Genomic DNA, 14588 nt, shown 5'->3' with positions numbered 1-14588 from the left:
TTGTTGTTATTTTTTTATCAAAATCAAAGAGAAAAAAAAAAACTATTATTATTATTTATTATTTATTATTGAAATAATTAAAACTTTAGTTATAGTCTCTTACACACATAAAAAAGAAAAATTCGTTAACAAAAACTGGAAATAAATTAAAGAAGTAATAGATAAGTAACAATAATAAATTTAACTATAACTATAACTTCATTACTCACTTGAAGCTATTATAGAATTAGCTCTAATATTTAATATTATAATAGTATAGTAATATGTCTTGAAAAAAATAATTAATATTGAATCAATAGATTATTTTTGAGTGAATAAAGTCAGAATTAAGAAGTAATAGTTTCTATAATTCCATAACTTTAAATCTTAAATAACTCTATATGATACATAATATTAATAATTTGGATTATCTTTTGAAAAGAGGCTGAATAAAACATTTTAATACTTTTTAAAACAACTTTTTATTATTTATTCAGAGTTGTGTAAAAAAACTATCAATATTAAGATTTATAAATCAATTAATATATATATCTTCCAATCTATAACCAGAATCTATAATCTAGGATTATTTTATCTATTTATTTGATTTAATATAGAAATTATTAATGTAAACAATTGAATTTACATGAAATTCTATAAATAGAAATAAAAATGAAAAAAAATTTATTGAAATTGTGTAGACTATAAAAATTTAAAAGGGGGGAGATCAAAATATACGATCGAATAAAATTAAATTTTAAAAAACAAACAGAACAAATAAATAAATATAAAATTATTTCTAATTTGATTGAAACAGATTTACTTAAATTCATGTGTACAAAAAGAGTAGGTATGTGACGATAATCTTGAAGGTATGAATTTCATGAGGTATCTATTTAGTAGTTTTAATTTAGGTTTGCAAAGTTGACATATCTTGTGAATTTTAATTTTAAATAGTTCCGATCCCCGTAAATTAATATATGTTATAGTTCCTTAAAGTCACACGAAAGTAAAATAGAGTATTTTGAAAATTGATATAATCATTATAATATATTGAATCCGATATATATCTTCGAATTTTATCAGTACAATTCATTTATCAGTATGAATTCGAATTGAGAACTCAACTGAGGTTGGTTGACAAAAAAGCTGACTTATTCCTAATTAATTTTTATTGTAAAGTAGGGAGGTTTGAGAAATACTTATCTAATGTATCATTCAAGTTATTTGTTTGTAAGATTAATTCGAAAGATAGTTAGCAAAAACTGGAGAGTTAATTAAACAGTGACTCGACATAACTAACTCATTTACTATATTAGTTCTCATTAAATAAAATTATTCGTTTCTACTTATCTTATTCATGTTAGCTTTTTTTTGTAATTTGGTTGCAAATTGGTACAAATTTTTAAAAAGTTTTTTTATTAAAGAATTTGATCTCAAAACTTGTAAGTTATTGGCATCATTAAGAGTCAAAATTATTCAATAATAGAAAATTTATTAATTACAAGTAGTCAATCATTTTTATAAATATTGAATATAATCAACTTTGATTTCTAAAGGTATTATTAGACATTTAAAAACGACAAAATCAACAAAATTAAGCTCATGAAAGATAGTAATTTTCTTTTTTTAGAATATAAAGATTAAACTATAACTAAGTATATATTAATTATCAAATAACTCTTCTAATTTGACAACAAATTATTCCTATCCATAAGTTGTTATATTCATTATAAATAAATACAGTAATATGGTATTCCATTATTTCCAACATAGATAATTAAAGTATAATTCGTAAACAATGCACGCTAAGGATAAACTCATAATTATATACCGGTGATAATAGATTGTTGCAGTATGGATGTTGGTAAATAAAAGTTTAAATTAAATTAAATTAGAATTATAAACTAAATAAAAATAAAGTTTTGAAAACAATACACTACTATATAAATAATTTAACTTTTTAACCCTTTAATTTCTTAAATTCTATTTATTATTATCAAATATGTAAAACCTGTATATTAATTATTATTAATTTATTTCAAATACAAGAGAGAGAGAGAAGATTTAAATATTGGAATAGTATAACAATTAATAAATAATAGATTAAATTGATAAGTTTTGATAAATACAATAATTATTAAAAAGTATTGATTATATATATTATCAAATGAATACAAAGTATTAACTAATCTATCAATAAGTAGTAACAAAGGTTATAAATAAATATGTAATCACCTGTTTAGTTTGCTAAATATAAAATTATATGTATTAAATAAATTGTTATCTATTTCTATCTATCTATCTCTCTATCTATCTCTATTTATCTATTTATCTCTATCTTTTATTTATCTGATAAATAAATTTAAATTTAAAATTTAAAATTAAATAAAAAAATTTTTTTTTTTTTTTTCTGTTCTTTGAAAAATTTTTCAAAGATTAGATAACAAATAATAATTCATCTATTCTATTATAATAAAATTTTCATTTCATTTTTTTATTTTTATATCATTTCATTTTGTTTTGTTTTTTTTTTTCATCTTTTTCATTCAATCAAATTATCAAATTATCAATCTATTAATCAGTCATATTTCATTGATATATTATATGGATTCATTAATTTTTAATTAAAATTTAAAGAGAAGAATAATAAAGAATTTTAATTTCATTCGTTTTTTAATATTTTGGTTGTTTATATTTTCTTCAAGTTTCAAATTGTTTTGATTTCAACTTTAATTTTGAATTTATTTGTATTATACTTAATATCATTGATTAATTAATATATATATATATATAGCTTCAGAAGTTTTTTGAAAAAATGGCAATAATTGAAGTTCAACATCGTCCATCTAGTGTTCAATTAAATAGTCCTCCAACAAGTGCAAATAATAATACTACAATCTCATCAAAATCTTCCTCAACAAATTCAATTTTATCAAATAATTCTCAACAACAACCACCACCACCAAATCAACAACAACAACAATCAATGGATATAAAACAAAAATTATCTCAAAGTGAAGGAAATATTTATAATTTAAAAAATGAACATATTAATTTATCAAATATTAAACAAAAATCATTTTTCAAAACTGGTGAAATAATTAATAATCAAAATTTACCTCCAACTCCTCCTTCAAAAGTTAAAAGTGAAGATGAAAATAGTATCAATACATCCTTACCATCATCACAGCAACCACCACCAACACCACAACAACAACAACATCATCAACAAGATTCGAGTAATAAAAATAATATGTCAAGTCCAATTTGTCGTAATTGTCAAACTCAAACTACTCCTCTATGGAGAAGAGATGAAACTGGTCAAGTATTATGTAATGCTTGTGGATTATTTTTAAAATTACATGGAAGACCAAGACCAATAAGTTTAAAAACTGATACTATAAAATCAAGAAATAGAGTTAAACAAAATGGAGGTAATAATAATAATAATATTAATCAACAATCACAAAATAGTCCTTCTATATCAAATAAATCATCTGTATCAAATACTCCAGAATTAAAATCAAAAACTAGTAATAATAATAATAGTACTACTACTACTACTATTAATAATTCAGTAGGTAAAAAATCTCCAAAATTGAAAAAATTTAAAAATTCCGATTTAACACCAATATTACCTGTTACTTCCCATCAACAACAACAACAACAGCAACAGCAACATCAACCTCATAATATTAGTCAACATCATCAACAACATAATAGTCATCATCATCCAATACATTTACCAAATCATGTATTACATCAAGTACCATTACATTATCCATCATCTACACCAACTCAATTTGCTCCAGGATTAAGAAGAATTACTTCTCCATTATTATTATCAACCACATCTTCATCAGCTGTTAGAAATGAACCAATTTCAACTGCTGCTGCTGCTGGTGTATTGGAAAATTTATCAAATGAATTAGGTCCAAGTGCTACTTTTAAATCTTCTAATAATTCTTATAATAATGGAATATCATTATTAAATAAATCTGATAATTTATCAAATGGTTCAACTTCTTCAATTTTTTCAAGTGTTAATACTAATACTCCTCCAAAATTACCTGCTTTAAATAAAAAATCTCCTGCATTTCAAGCAGTTGCTTCAAGATCTTCAACTCCAACTTTACCACCATTATATCAAGTAGCTTCAGGATTTCAACAAGATCAATCATCAAAAACGGAGAACCGTTCAAATGATCAACAATCAGAAAAAGAAAAGAATAATGCTTCTGAAGGTAATGATCAAAAAGATTTTAACAATAATAATAATAATAGTGACAACAATAATAATAACAACAATGATAACAATAACAATAATAATAACAACAACAACAACAACAATTCACAATATAATTCTCATAATGAAGTTACTATATTAAAAACTAGAATATCTGAACTTGAATTGGTAAATGATTTATACAGAACCAGAATTATGGAATTAGAAGCTATGGAACAAGCTGCTAGATTAAGAGAAAATTCAATGCGTAAAAGATTAGAAGAAGTTATTAGTTTAGATAATAAGAAACGTAAACTTAATTAAGTAAAGAATAAATATCAGTTCTCCTAATATATACTTTTATATTTATTGTACTACCATTGCTATTCTTACTTCTATTCAGTCGCTGTCATAATCCTCGCTTGCATTAGCAAGTAATAGTTAGGAAGAAAATCTATTATACATTATCATCATGATAAATAAAATTAGAATCTTTTGGATCTATAGGTGCATGTTTTATATATTGAGTATCATCTGGTGGACGTTCCTTAGTTGTATTTCTTTGTAACATACTTTGAATACTTAATAATATTGATTCAATAGTACAAGCTGGAGTCCAATCCTCTCCTAATATCAGAATACATAAATGACCATTTGAATATACATGATTATGTAAAACAATTTTATCTGTTGGTTTTAATTTTATAAATTTAACCGAGGGTGAATCAATAGGATAATCCAGAGTTATTTTAATTGAAAGATAATAATTTTCATCTTCTGAATATATTGGATTATCTTTAATATTCATTTGAAATGTAAAATTTGTTAAATTATCATCATTTGATATTAATTTTATTCCAGGTAATCTATTAGTTGAAATTTCTTTGAATTCTTTAATTAATCTTTTATGGAATGGATGTCTTGACATTAATAAGGTTTATACCTTAAAATAATTGATGAGTAGAATACTTTTAAATATTTAGTATCAAAGTATTGAATATAGATATTTAGTAGGTCTTAAAATGTAATAATAATTAATCTTTAATACTTTCGATATCGCGCGCTTTTTGTACATCCTAACAAACTCAATTAAGTATTGTGGCTGCAATATATTTTTGAATAATTTTGGTTTTTGGTTATCTAAATTTTCAATTCAAACTTGACATATTACTAAATTAATTATTCAATGAATATGAATAAAATATAACAATCTAGAACAACATCTTCAGATCATCAAATGAAAGCTACTACTAAAATCAAAAGGGCTGCAGTTGCATGTAATTCGTGTAGAGAAAGTAAATTAAAATGTTTAAATAATTGTGATTTATCAAGTTGTCAAAGATGTACTTCATTGAATTTAAAATGTACTTATACATTAAAAACTTCACAATTGAAAAAAAAAAAATTAATGAATCAAAATTTTATAAAACCAATAAATTATAATCAGTCAGTATTATTACCAGATAAAAATTTAATAATTGAAGTTGTAACAATTTTTTTTGAAAATCAATATAAAGGTATATTCCCATTATTTCATAAACCTTCATTTTTAACTTTTTTAAGATCAGATTTATTCAATTCAAATACATTTATAGATAATCCTCCAAAAACTTCTTCATTACAACCAGATCCAGTTGTTTTATTAGCTATACTTGCATTATGTGCTAGACTTCATCCTGAACTACCCAAAATTTATGGTGAATTTAATGAATCAACAGCACAATCATTCCAACCAGTATTTACAAATGTTTTGAATATAAATTCAGCTTCGAATGCATCAAATTATTTTGGATGGCATGCAAGAAAATTAATACTGGAAAATTTTGATAATCCTTCATTGAGTAGAGTTCAAGCTTTATGTATACTAAGTAGTCATGAGTGGGGGGAAGGTAATGCACTAAGAAGTCATATGTATAGTGGACTAGCAGTAAGAATGGCTATGGTTCTAGGTTTAGATGAAGAAGTAGAATCGGTAGTTGAAGAAACATTTTTGGAAAAAGAAGTTAAACGAAGAGCTATGTGGAGTTCTTATATGATGGATAGATGTAATGCTAGTGGAAGAAGTAGTAAATCTTGTATAAACATTAAAGATATTCATATAAAATTACCTTGTGATGAAAAATCTTTTATATTTGGAACAATGAATAAAAATCAATATTATAGAGAAGAATTGGAATCAAGTATTAATAACGGTTTAATTAAAGATATTTCTTGTTGTGGTCATATGATATATTTATTTGAATCTTGGAGAAGTATATCGATTTGGGTTGGTGAAACTGGTGGTAAATTAGAACGAGTTGCACCATGGGATGAATTATCACCATTTTATAAACTAACTAAAGAATTAGATAAGTTTGAAAAATGTTTACCAAATAATTTAAAGTTTAATGAATTTAATATACAAGCACACATTGCAGATGGTTCAGCTGCTGATTTTGCTTATTTTCATGGTTTATTCTTTTTATGTCGGATTTTTTTGAATCGTGAATATTTTTATTCATCACCTACTTCATTTCCAACTGGTTGGTGGAAAAATTTAGCTATACAAATTTTTGATACTTTAGATAAATTAAATCTGATTACAAAATCTTTAAAACCAATGAATTTAATGGTAATTGCTCCATTCACTGGGTTTCAAGTTTTTACAACAGCATCTACAAGTTTATATATAGCAGCTTATCCATCAAAAGTATTGGATCAACATTTTGATTATGACGTTACTAAAAAATATCAAAAAATGGCTGATTATTGTTTAGAAACTTTGAAAAGTTGGCTGAAATCTTGGGGTTTGGGTAAAAATTGGATTGAAACATTGCAAAAATTAAGAGAAACATTTGGAAAAATATCAGATTATCAAGATGATGATTTGAGGCATAAAATGCATGATTATGGTAATATCGGACAACAAAAGACAAAAGAATCAATGCAAATTCTGAATTTAATAACAGAAGAAGAGAATAATAATAATAATAATAGTAATAACAATAATAATAATGGTTCATTAGATTTTATGAATAATTTAGATTTAGCAAATATTTTTCCAGATTGGAGTGATGCTATGAATTTATAGAAAAAATATATATTACTATAAAACAAAAATAAATGTTACAAAAGTCATAAATATAAGGTATCCTGGATGAAATGATGTAGCTTCTGAAGAGTCTATATTGATGTTATCTCTTTTAATATATGATGGAGAAACAGTGGTTGTAATTGTTACATAGGTTGTAACTTCTACAGCAGCAACATTTTGAGTTGAAGTTGAAGCTGTACCAAATAAACCAAACCAATTGAATTTGGAGGTTGTCGCTGGAGCTGGAGCCGCTGTTGTTGCTGGTACAATTGCCGCTGCTGTTGTTGTTGGTATAACAGCTGTTGATGTACCAGGTGTTTGAAACCAATTAAATGATGATGAAGTACTAGTTGGTACATAAGAAGGGGTTGAAGTAGTTGGAGAATTGAATAAATTGTTCCACCAATTTGCCAAACCACCAGTAGTTGTTGAAGCAATTGGCGATGCAGATGCTATTAATGATGAAGATGCAATAGGTAAAGAAGATGCTATTGGAATTGTTGATATAATTGAATTTGAAGTTGAACTTGTTAATAAAGTATTTACTACTCCACTTCCTTGTAAAGCTTGATTGATACCTTGAATAAAAGTATCAGGAATTGATGAAATATCCCATATTGAAACACCACCAAATGAAGAATCTTTTTTAATACTTGAGATAGCATTTTGAACACTTGAAAGATCAACATAACCTGAGCCAGCAGAAGATGAAGAGCCAGCAATACCTAAATATAATTTAATGTTTTTATTACTAGCATATTGAGTCCAAGTATCCCAATTAAATTGTTTATCAATTGAACAATAATTGTTATAAAATTGTATAAATGCAAAATCCAAATCAACTTGTGACATTAAATCTCCAACAGATTCATCAGGATAAGGACATTGAGGAGCTGCTGATAAATAATATTTTTTAGAAGAAGTTGCAAAATAATTTTTTAATTGATTAGCTAAAGCAACATAACCAGTTTGTTGTTTATTTTCAATATCAAAATCAAAACCATCTACTATAGCATCATCAAATGGTCTTTCATTATCTGAACCACCTCCAAATTTATTCCATAAAGTAGTTGCAAATGTTTCAGCTTGTGAATCTGATGTAAAACCATAATTTCCAGTAGCTCCACCTAATGAAAGTAAAATAATTTTACCTTGATTTTGACAACTCTTTATATCTTGAGCAATTTGTGAACAATGTAGAAGTCCATCTCCATAAGTTTGTGAACATTGATTTGCAAAATTTAAACCAATTTGAGGAAAATTATTTAAAAAAGATAAAATAATAATATTTGCTGGTGACAGTGAACAATAATGACCTAATGATTGTTGGTTACTACCTGCATTTTGACCCCAATAAGCAGCAATGTTTGAACATAATGTATATTGTAGTATGAAAAATAGAAATAACATATGAATGATTATGAAATGAAAATGATGATTATGCTGTATAATTGTTTTCCAATTTCATTCCTAAAAAATTAATGAAGTTATTGGGGTATTTAAATAAATGTTCATAATATTAATACATTGTTAAATATCGTAAATATTCGAGGTTGCAAAATGTATAAATTTTCGAAGAATAAATATTATATTCTTATTTAATTACCATAAACAGAATTAAAATTGAAATTTACTAGAAAAGATTTGAAGGGGGTATTTGTTTTGTTTTAAGGAGTAGAACTAAGAAAAAAATAAATAAACAAAATAAAATAATTTACGCTATTTCGTATATAAATAATTAATTATAATAATATTAACGCGTTAAAAATTTTGGTAATTTTATTTGATTTTCAATTCAAATAAACATGACAGTTATAGATCAAGTTGCATTTGAACAAGTTGATTGAATTTTAATGAATATGGTCTTTAAATCTCCTGTTTCTTTTTTTTCAATGACTTTTATTGAAAATTATTTGTGTTTATTTAAGAATTCACTAATTTTTTTTTTATTTCAATTATATAACCAAATTTGGAAATAATTTATTTGAAACACAAAAATGAATATTTAATATTTTTTTTGTAGTTGTTTATTATTACAAATAAATTTTAAAGGGTGTTTTACAATGCTCAATTCAAAGTGATTGACTTAAGTCAGATCTCGTACTTTTCAAGGTTTCAAAGTTAATGATACTTTAAAATTACATGATTAATTGTTTCAACGAAAACAAGAACTAAATTTATTTTTTATGATACTTAAACTAATAAATAACTTATAAACCACCTCATAATAATGATAAAATAATTAATGAAATTAATGAACCTCCTCCAATAGTTGCAGCAACATTTGAAGTTCTTGAACTTGAAGAAGCTGGAGAGCTTGAACTGGCAGCTGAACTTGATCCTGAACTTGAACCTGAACTTGATCTTGAATTTGAAGATGAAGCAGCATTAGCAGTATTTGAACTTGAACCAGAACCTGATTGAGAAGTAGTTGAAGCAGCAACACCACCTCTTGAACCTGAACCTGAACCAGAAGAAGAAGAACCACCACTAGTTGATGAAGCTGTAGCTTCAGATGCAGATAATGCTGAAAGTGTATTAAGAATAGCTTGAATAGCTGATGAAGCATCTTTTGTATTTGATGAATCTATTGAAAAAGCAGCTAATTCTGAAGCATCAAAACTTTGAGCTGATGGAGCACTAGTTGGAAATGCCAAAGAATAAGATGATAAATATTGAGCAGCTTGACAATATAATTGTTTTAATGCATCAGGACTATAATCACCACCTTGAGATTGAGCACAATCTTTTGCACATTGTGATACTTTATTCCAATAATCATCATTGTTTAAATTACAAATACAAGTTAAAGTTTGATCTCCTTTATTATCACATTTATCAGATATAATTTTACTTGCATCAATACATGATTGAGTATCACAAGTATTTGCTCTTTTGAATAAAAATTCTGGTGAAGCTAAAACTGCTGAAGCAAAAATTAAAACTGAAAATTTCATATTGTTTAGTAGTTGATTATAAAAAAATTTTAAATATCTAAAGTAGTTGTTGAAATGAATGAATAAAACAGAGGTATTACTTTAAAAAATTTATTAGCTAAATCATGACCTTTATATATTAATTTGAAATTAATTGAAATATGTTGATCATTGAAATAAATTAACAAATTTTAAAATGTATTTCATAACCTTTGAAACAAAAAGAAAGAAAAGAAACAATAGAATTAAAAAAAAAAATCTATTGAAAAAAAATTTAGACAAATATTAAAATTAAAATACGAAAATTACAAACTAAAATACACAAAAGAATTTTCATCAGAATATTATGAATTTCAAATAAATGAATGATATTTATTTATACTTTATCTTTATTCAATATAATATAATATTTGAAACTAATTTTAGTAGCTTAAAAAACTTTGAATACTGAATAAAACGTTTTACTTAAAAATTAATAGTCGTCGTTTTAAAATTTATATACAAAACCTCTATCATGTTTTATTTCTTAAAAAAAAACTGAAAATTTGGTCGACCACGTCTAAAATTTATTCTTTTGACTATAAATTTATTTAGTCATTTAATAAATATTAAATATTTAAAATATATACTATTTAATAAAAAATTTTGTATCATATTTCTATATTTGGATAAATTATTAAATTGTGTTTCAAATAATAATTAAAAATATAATGCACATATAAATTACAGATTAAATTAAATTAAAACGAAATGTTAGATAAATGTTTTAATTAAATGACTTTAAAATTTGTTTTTTCATTATATATAAAGTATATATAATTTATGTTAATTAAATGAAAAGTTTAAAGTTCTTTTATTGTTTTAAAATACAATATAGTAATATTAGTATTAATAAATAAAAAATAATTTTCAAATGCGGAGATTTTAAATTTGAAACAATCTTGCAAAAAATATTAAATTTTATAATAATATTTAATTGGACTCACTTCTTTATTATCTTTATTCAACACGTTTTATTACTGTTTCATTGTTTTTTCATTGATATTAACATACGAAGGTTAATAACAATATGAGTTTAAAATAAACTTAAAATTCAAATTAAGTTTTGTTCTTTTAATCTTTATTTAAACTTGTTAACTATAAATAAAAATGGAGAAACTAATATTATTATTATGAGTATTGTCACACGGTAATTTATTTGTCTTAAGTTAGTGACAAGTTCGACGTAGATTTTAGACTTTTCTTCAATCTTAAGTCGCATTACACTTATTACGAAATACATAAATTTAAATTATGTCGAAACGAGAACTTTCTAATACAATTCGTTCACTTGTCTTAAATACATTCTGAATTATAATGATGAATGATCTTGAATGAAAGAATTTAGTAGAGATTCATTTCTCTTAAATATAGTAGTTTCTCGATAAAATGAAAATATTTATTCTTAATCTCTAAAAATATAAAAACTATAAAAATTTGTAAATATTGAGAAGTATTTATATACTTCAAAAACTAATAAAAATTTATATATAAAAATAATAATATAAAAAATCACGACATTTAGAACAATGTATTATACTCTGATTTATGTCCAATTTGGTTATTTTGTTACCAATATTAGTTTTGGGTGACAAATTCTCCCCCCTTTTAGTTTTTTATTTCAATTTCAGTAGCTTTAACAGTTATGATTAGATCCTTAACCATTATTTTGATATCGACTTTAGCTTGATTATCACCAACTACTTTACCTTGAATATCACCAACTACTTTACCTTGAATATCACCAACTTTTTCACTTTGAGAATTAACAACTTCATCAGTTAAAGAATCAACACTTTTATTGGTATCATTATTTTTCAACTCACTACCACCAACTTTATCACTTTGAGAAATATATTGACCAAATTTTCCAGGAGAATAATTTGTATCTTCAATTTCAGATTCATCCTCCTCAACATAATTAGAATAATTACCATCTAATGTTACGTCTTTTAAAATGATTTGTGGGTCTATGTTATCTGGGTAAAATGGAAATTTAGATTTAGGACATTTCTTGGATATAGTGGTACGTGTATACTCATTGAGTTGATCTAATTTGCGTTTATTTTGAAAGGTAGTTGACATTTGGATTTGATTTTGATTATTTTTAATTTACTTTCAATTTAGTGAATTCCAAATGAAATATACATTTTATAAGACAAATCCTGTTTTATATATATTCTTTCATTTCTTAATTTCTACTAATGTATTTTTTCAACATTTCTCTAGTGAATTGACGGTTTAAAGGTAATCCACTTAAGGATTTTAGTTTATAAATGTTATTGTTTACATTGTTTACTAAGTATGGTCCTGACCAACGTGGATCAAGTTTTTTACTATGTAACATGCTCACGGGTGTTGGTTTATCCCATACTAAAACTAAATCTCCTACTCTAATTTGGTTAGTCAACTCATGTTTAGTATCAAACTTTAATTTATGTTGAGTTCTTTGTCTTTCTTGAGTATAATAAGCAGAAGGAAGTTGAATTTCTTTAAAATATAATTGTTTAAACCTAAATTTGAATAGTTCATCTTCAGAATAAAGTTTAGTTTCCGGTTTTAATGAGGTTATTGTATTCAAATCTGAATATCCTTGGAAACCATAAACTAGGTATTGACTGCTAAAACCAGTTCTAGATCTTACATTGGTTCGATCAACCCAAAGAGCACATGGTAAAAACTTTTCCCAATCTGTTATATCAGGTAATTTTTTAAAGAAATTGATAAAACTCTGATGTCCTCTCTCTGACATTCCATTGCCTTGAGGATGATATTGTATCAGAAATTTATGTTTCACACCATATTTCTTTAACATGGTAGCTACAAATTGGTTGCGAAATTCTGGACCATTATCAGTTTTAAACACATCAAAATAACCAACTCTAGCGATAAAACTAGAGAATATAAAATCTGCCACGTTTTCACCAGTTAATTTGGTTAGAACAATAGCTTCAGACCATCCTGTAAATTCATCCCTTGCTACAACTAAGGATTTTCCATTAATTTTTACAGTATCACATACTATAGTATGCCAAGGGCCTGCGGGTAAGTGGAGATACAATGGGTCTCTTTCATTATGAGTACTAGTGTATTTTTGACAAATATCACAACTGTCAATATACTTTTTTAGTCTTTTGTATAAGTTAGGAATAAATGCAGATTGGTTTATTACTTTAAAGGCATTGTCTAATTTTAAGTGGCCTCTTTTATCATGAACTAATTTGAATATTTCAACTACATCTTTGTGTAAAAAGAGAACTTTGCGTGAAAATTGACCATCCTTCCCAATCTTGTACATGATGTCCTGATGAATATAGAATTCATGGGCTCTAAAAATAAATTTCTTTCTTAAATGGTCATTAGAATCATACCGTGGAGGTACTTTTCTATAATATAAGAAGTACTTAATGTCTTTCAAATAGATTTTCTTATACATAAAATCTTCATCTGATTTTGTGTAATCATTAATATAGCTTGCACTTGTTGCCAAACTATTTATCATAGTTTCCTCCCCCGTGGATAAGTCTGGAAGTTTAGATTTAAGGGATTTAATTACTTCTTCTACAGCAAAATGTGATTTTGGAATTGCTTTTTCATCATAACAACGTGTCAAAGCATCAGCAATTACATTACTAGATCCGGAGATATGATGAATTTCGTAATTAAAGTTTCGTAAAAAATTTAGCCATTTATATAAACGGTTCACAAAATGGGAATTAGACAATGGTTTATCAAGCACTTGTGATAATGCTTTATTGTCTGTATAAATGTGGATTACCCCCGTGTATCCTATTAATAAAGATTGAACTTGAATTAACGTATTGTAAATGGCAAATAGTTCTTTTTCGTAAATAGTATAGTTCTTTTCTGAAAGATGAAATTTTCCACTATAACACAGAACTAAGTGAGGAATATTTTTGTCATCAATATTTTGTAATACTCCAGCCCAGGATACATCAGAGGCATCACAATGTAAAGTGATGGGTTGTTTTAAGTTCAATGATTGAAGGATTGGTGCAGAAATGAGGACTTTACGAAGATAATTGAATTTTAAATGAGCAGAACGTGTCCAATCAATTGCATTAATAGGAGAAGATTTAGACTTTGTTACCAAATCATAAAGTTCTGAAGTCAATTCTGCATAACCAGGGATGGATGTTGCGGTACGGATGTTGCGGTACGGTTGTTGCGGTACGGATGTTGCGGTACGGTTGTTGCGGTACGGATGTTGCGGTACGGATATTGCGGTACGGATGTTGCGGTACGGATGTTGCGGTACGGATGTTGCGGTACGGATGTTGCGGTACGGATGTTGCGGTACGGATGTTGCGGT

The 14588-nt window shown here is 25.7% G+C and overlaps 7 protein-coding genes across 7 annotated transcripts; 2 read left to right on the top strand and 5 right to left on the bottom strand. All coding sequences in view use genetic code 12, as the record gives it.

Moving 5' to 3' along the window:
- Window positions 1-2797: 2797 nt before the first annotated feature.
- On the top strand, window positions 2798-4531 carry GZF3 (Gzf3p; the record flags this gene model as incomplete). Its single annotated transcript, XM_051764419.1, has 1 exon — window positions 2798-4531. The coding sequence occupies one exon, from the start codon at window positions 2798-2800 to the stop codon at window positions 4529-4531; it is 1734 nt and encodes a 577-aa protein (XP_051617834.1).
- Window positions 4532-4664: 133 nt separating this feature from the next.
- On the bottom strand, window positions 4665-5135 carry UBC15 (Ubc15p; the record flags this gene model as incomplete). Its single annotated transcript, XM_051764418.1, has 1 exon — window positions 4665-5135. One exon carries the CDS (start codon window positions 5133-5135, stop codon window positions 4665-4667), a length of 471 nt encoding a protein of 156 aa, XP_051617833.1.
- Window positions 5136-5444: 309 nt separating this feature from the next.
- Window positions 5445-7277, top strand: ZCF38 (Zcf38p; the record flags this gene model as incomplete). Its single annotated transcript, XM_051764417.1, has 1 exon — window positions 5445-7277. One exon carries the CDS (start codon window positions 5445-5447, stop codon window positions 7275-7277), a length of 1833 nt encoding a protein of 610 aa, XP_051617832.1.
- Window positions 7278-7292: 15 nt separating this feature from the next.
- CHT1 (Cht1p) lies at window positions 7293-8690 on the bottom strand (the record flags this gene model as incomplete). The annotated part of the gene is made up of 1 exon (XM_051764415.1): window positions 7293-8690. The coding sequence occupies one exon, from the start codon at window positions 8688-8690 to the stop codon at window positions 7293-7295; it is 1398 nt and encodes a 465-aa protein (XP_051617831.1).
- An 812-nt stretch (window positions 8691-9502) lies between these two features.
- On the bottom strand, window positions 9503-10237 carry KGF54_003788 (uncharacterized protein; the record flags this gene model as incomplete). The annotated part of the gene is made up of 1 exon (XM_051764414.1): window positions 9503-10237. The coding sequence occupies one exon, from the start codon at window positions 10235-10237 to the stop codon at window positions 9503-9505; it is 735 nt and encodes a 244-aa protein (XP_051617830.1).
- Window positions 10238-11863: 1626 nt separating this feature from the next.
- KGF54_003787 (uncharacterized protein) lies at window positions 11864-12340 on the bottom strand (the record flags this gene model as incomplete). The annotated part of the gene is made up of 1 exon (XM_051764413.1): window positions 11864-12340. One exon carries the CDS (start codon window positions 12338-12340, stop codon window positions 11864-11866), a length of 477 nt encoding a protein of 158 aa, XP_051617829.1.
- Window positions 12341-12446: 106 nt separating this feature from the next.
- On the bottom strand, window positions 12447-14588 carry KGF54_003786 (uncharacterized protein; the record flags this gene model as incomplete). Its single annotated transcript, XM_051764412.1, has 1 exon — window positions 12447-14588. A coding segment is annotated over one exon (2142 nt), but the record flags the coding sequence as incomplete, so codon positions are not given.

This window comes from Candida jiufengensis (assembly GCF_024610255.1).
Source record: "Candida jiufengensis strain CBS 10846 chromosome Unknown scaffold1, whole genome shotgun sequence".
Taxonomy (NCBI): Eukaryota; Fungi; Ascomycota; class Pichiomycetes; order Serinales; family Debaryomycetaceae; genus Lodderomyces; species Lodderomyces jiufengensis.
This window is presented reverse-complemented; position numbering and strand designations above follow the sequence as displayed.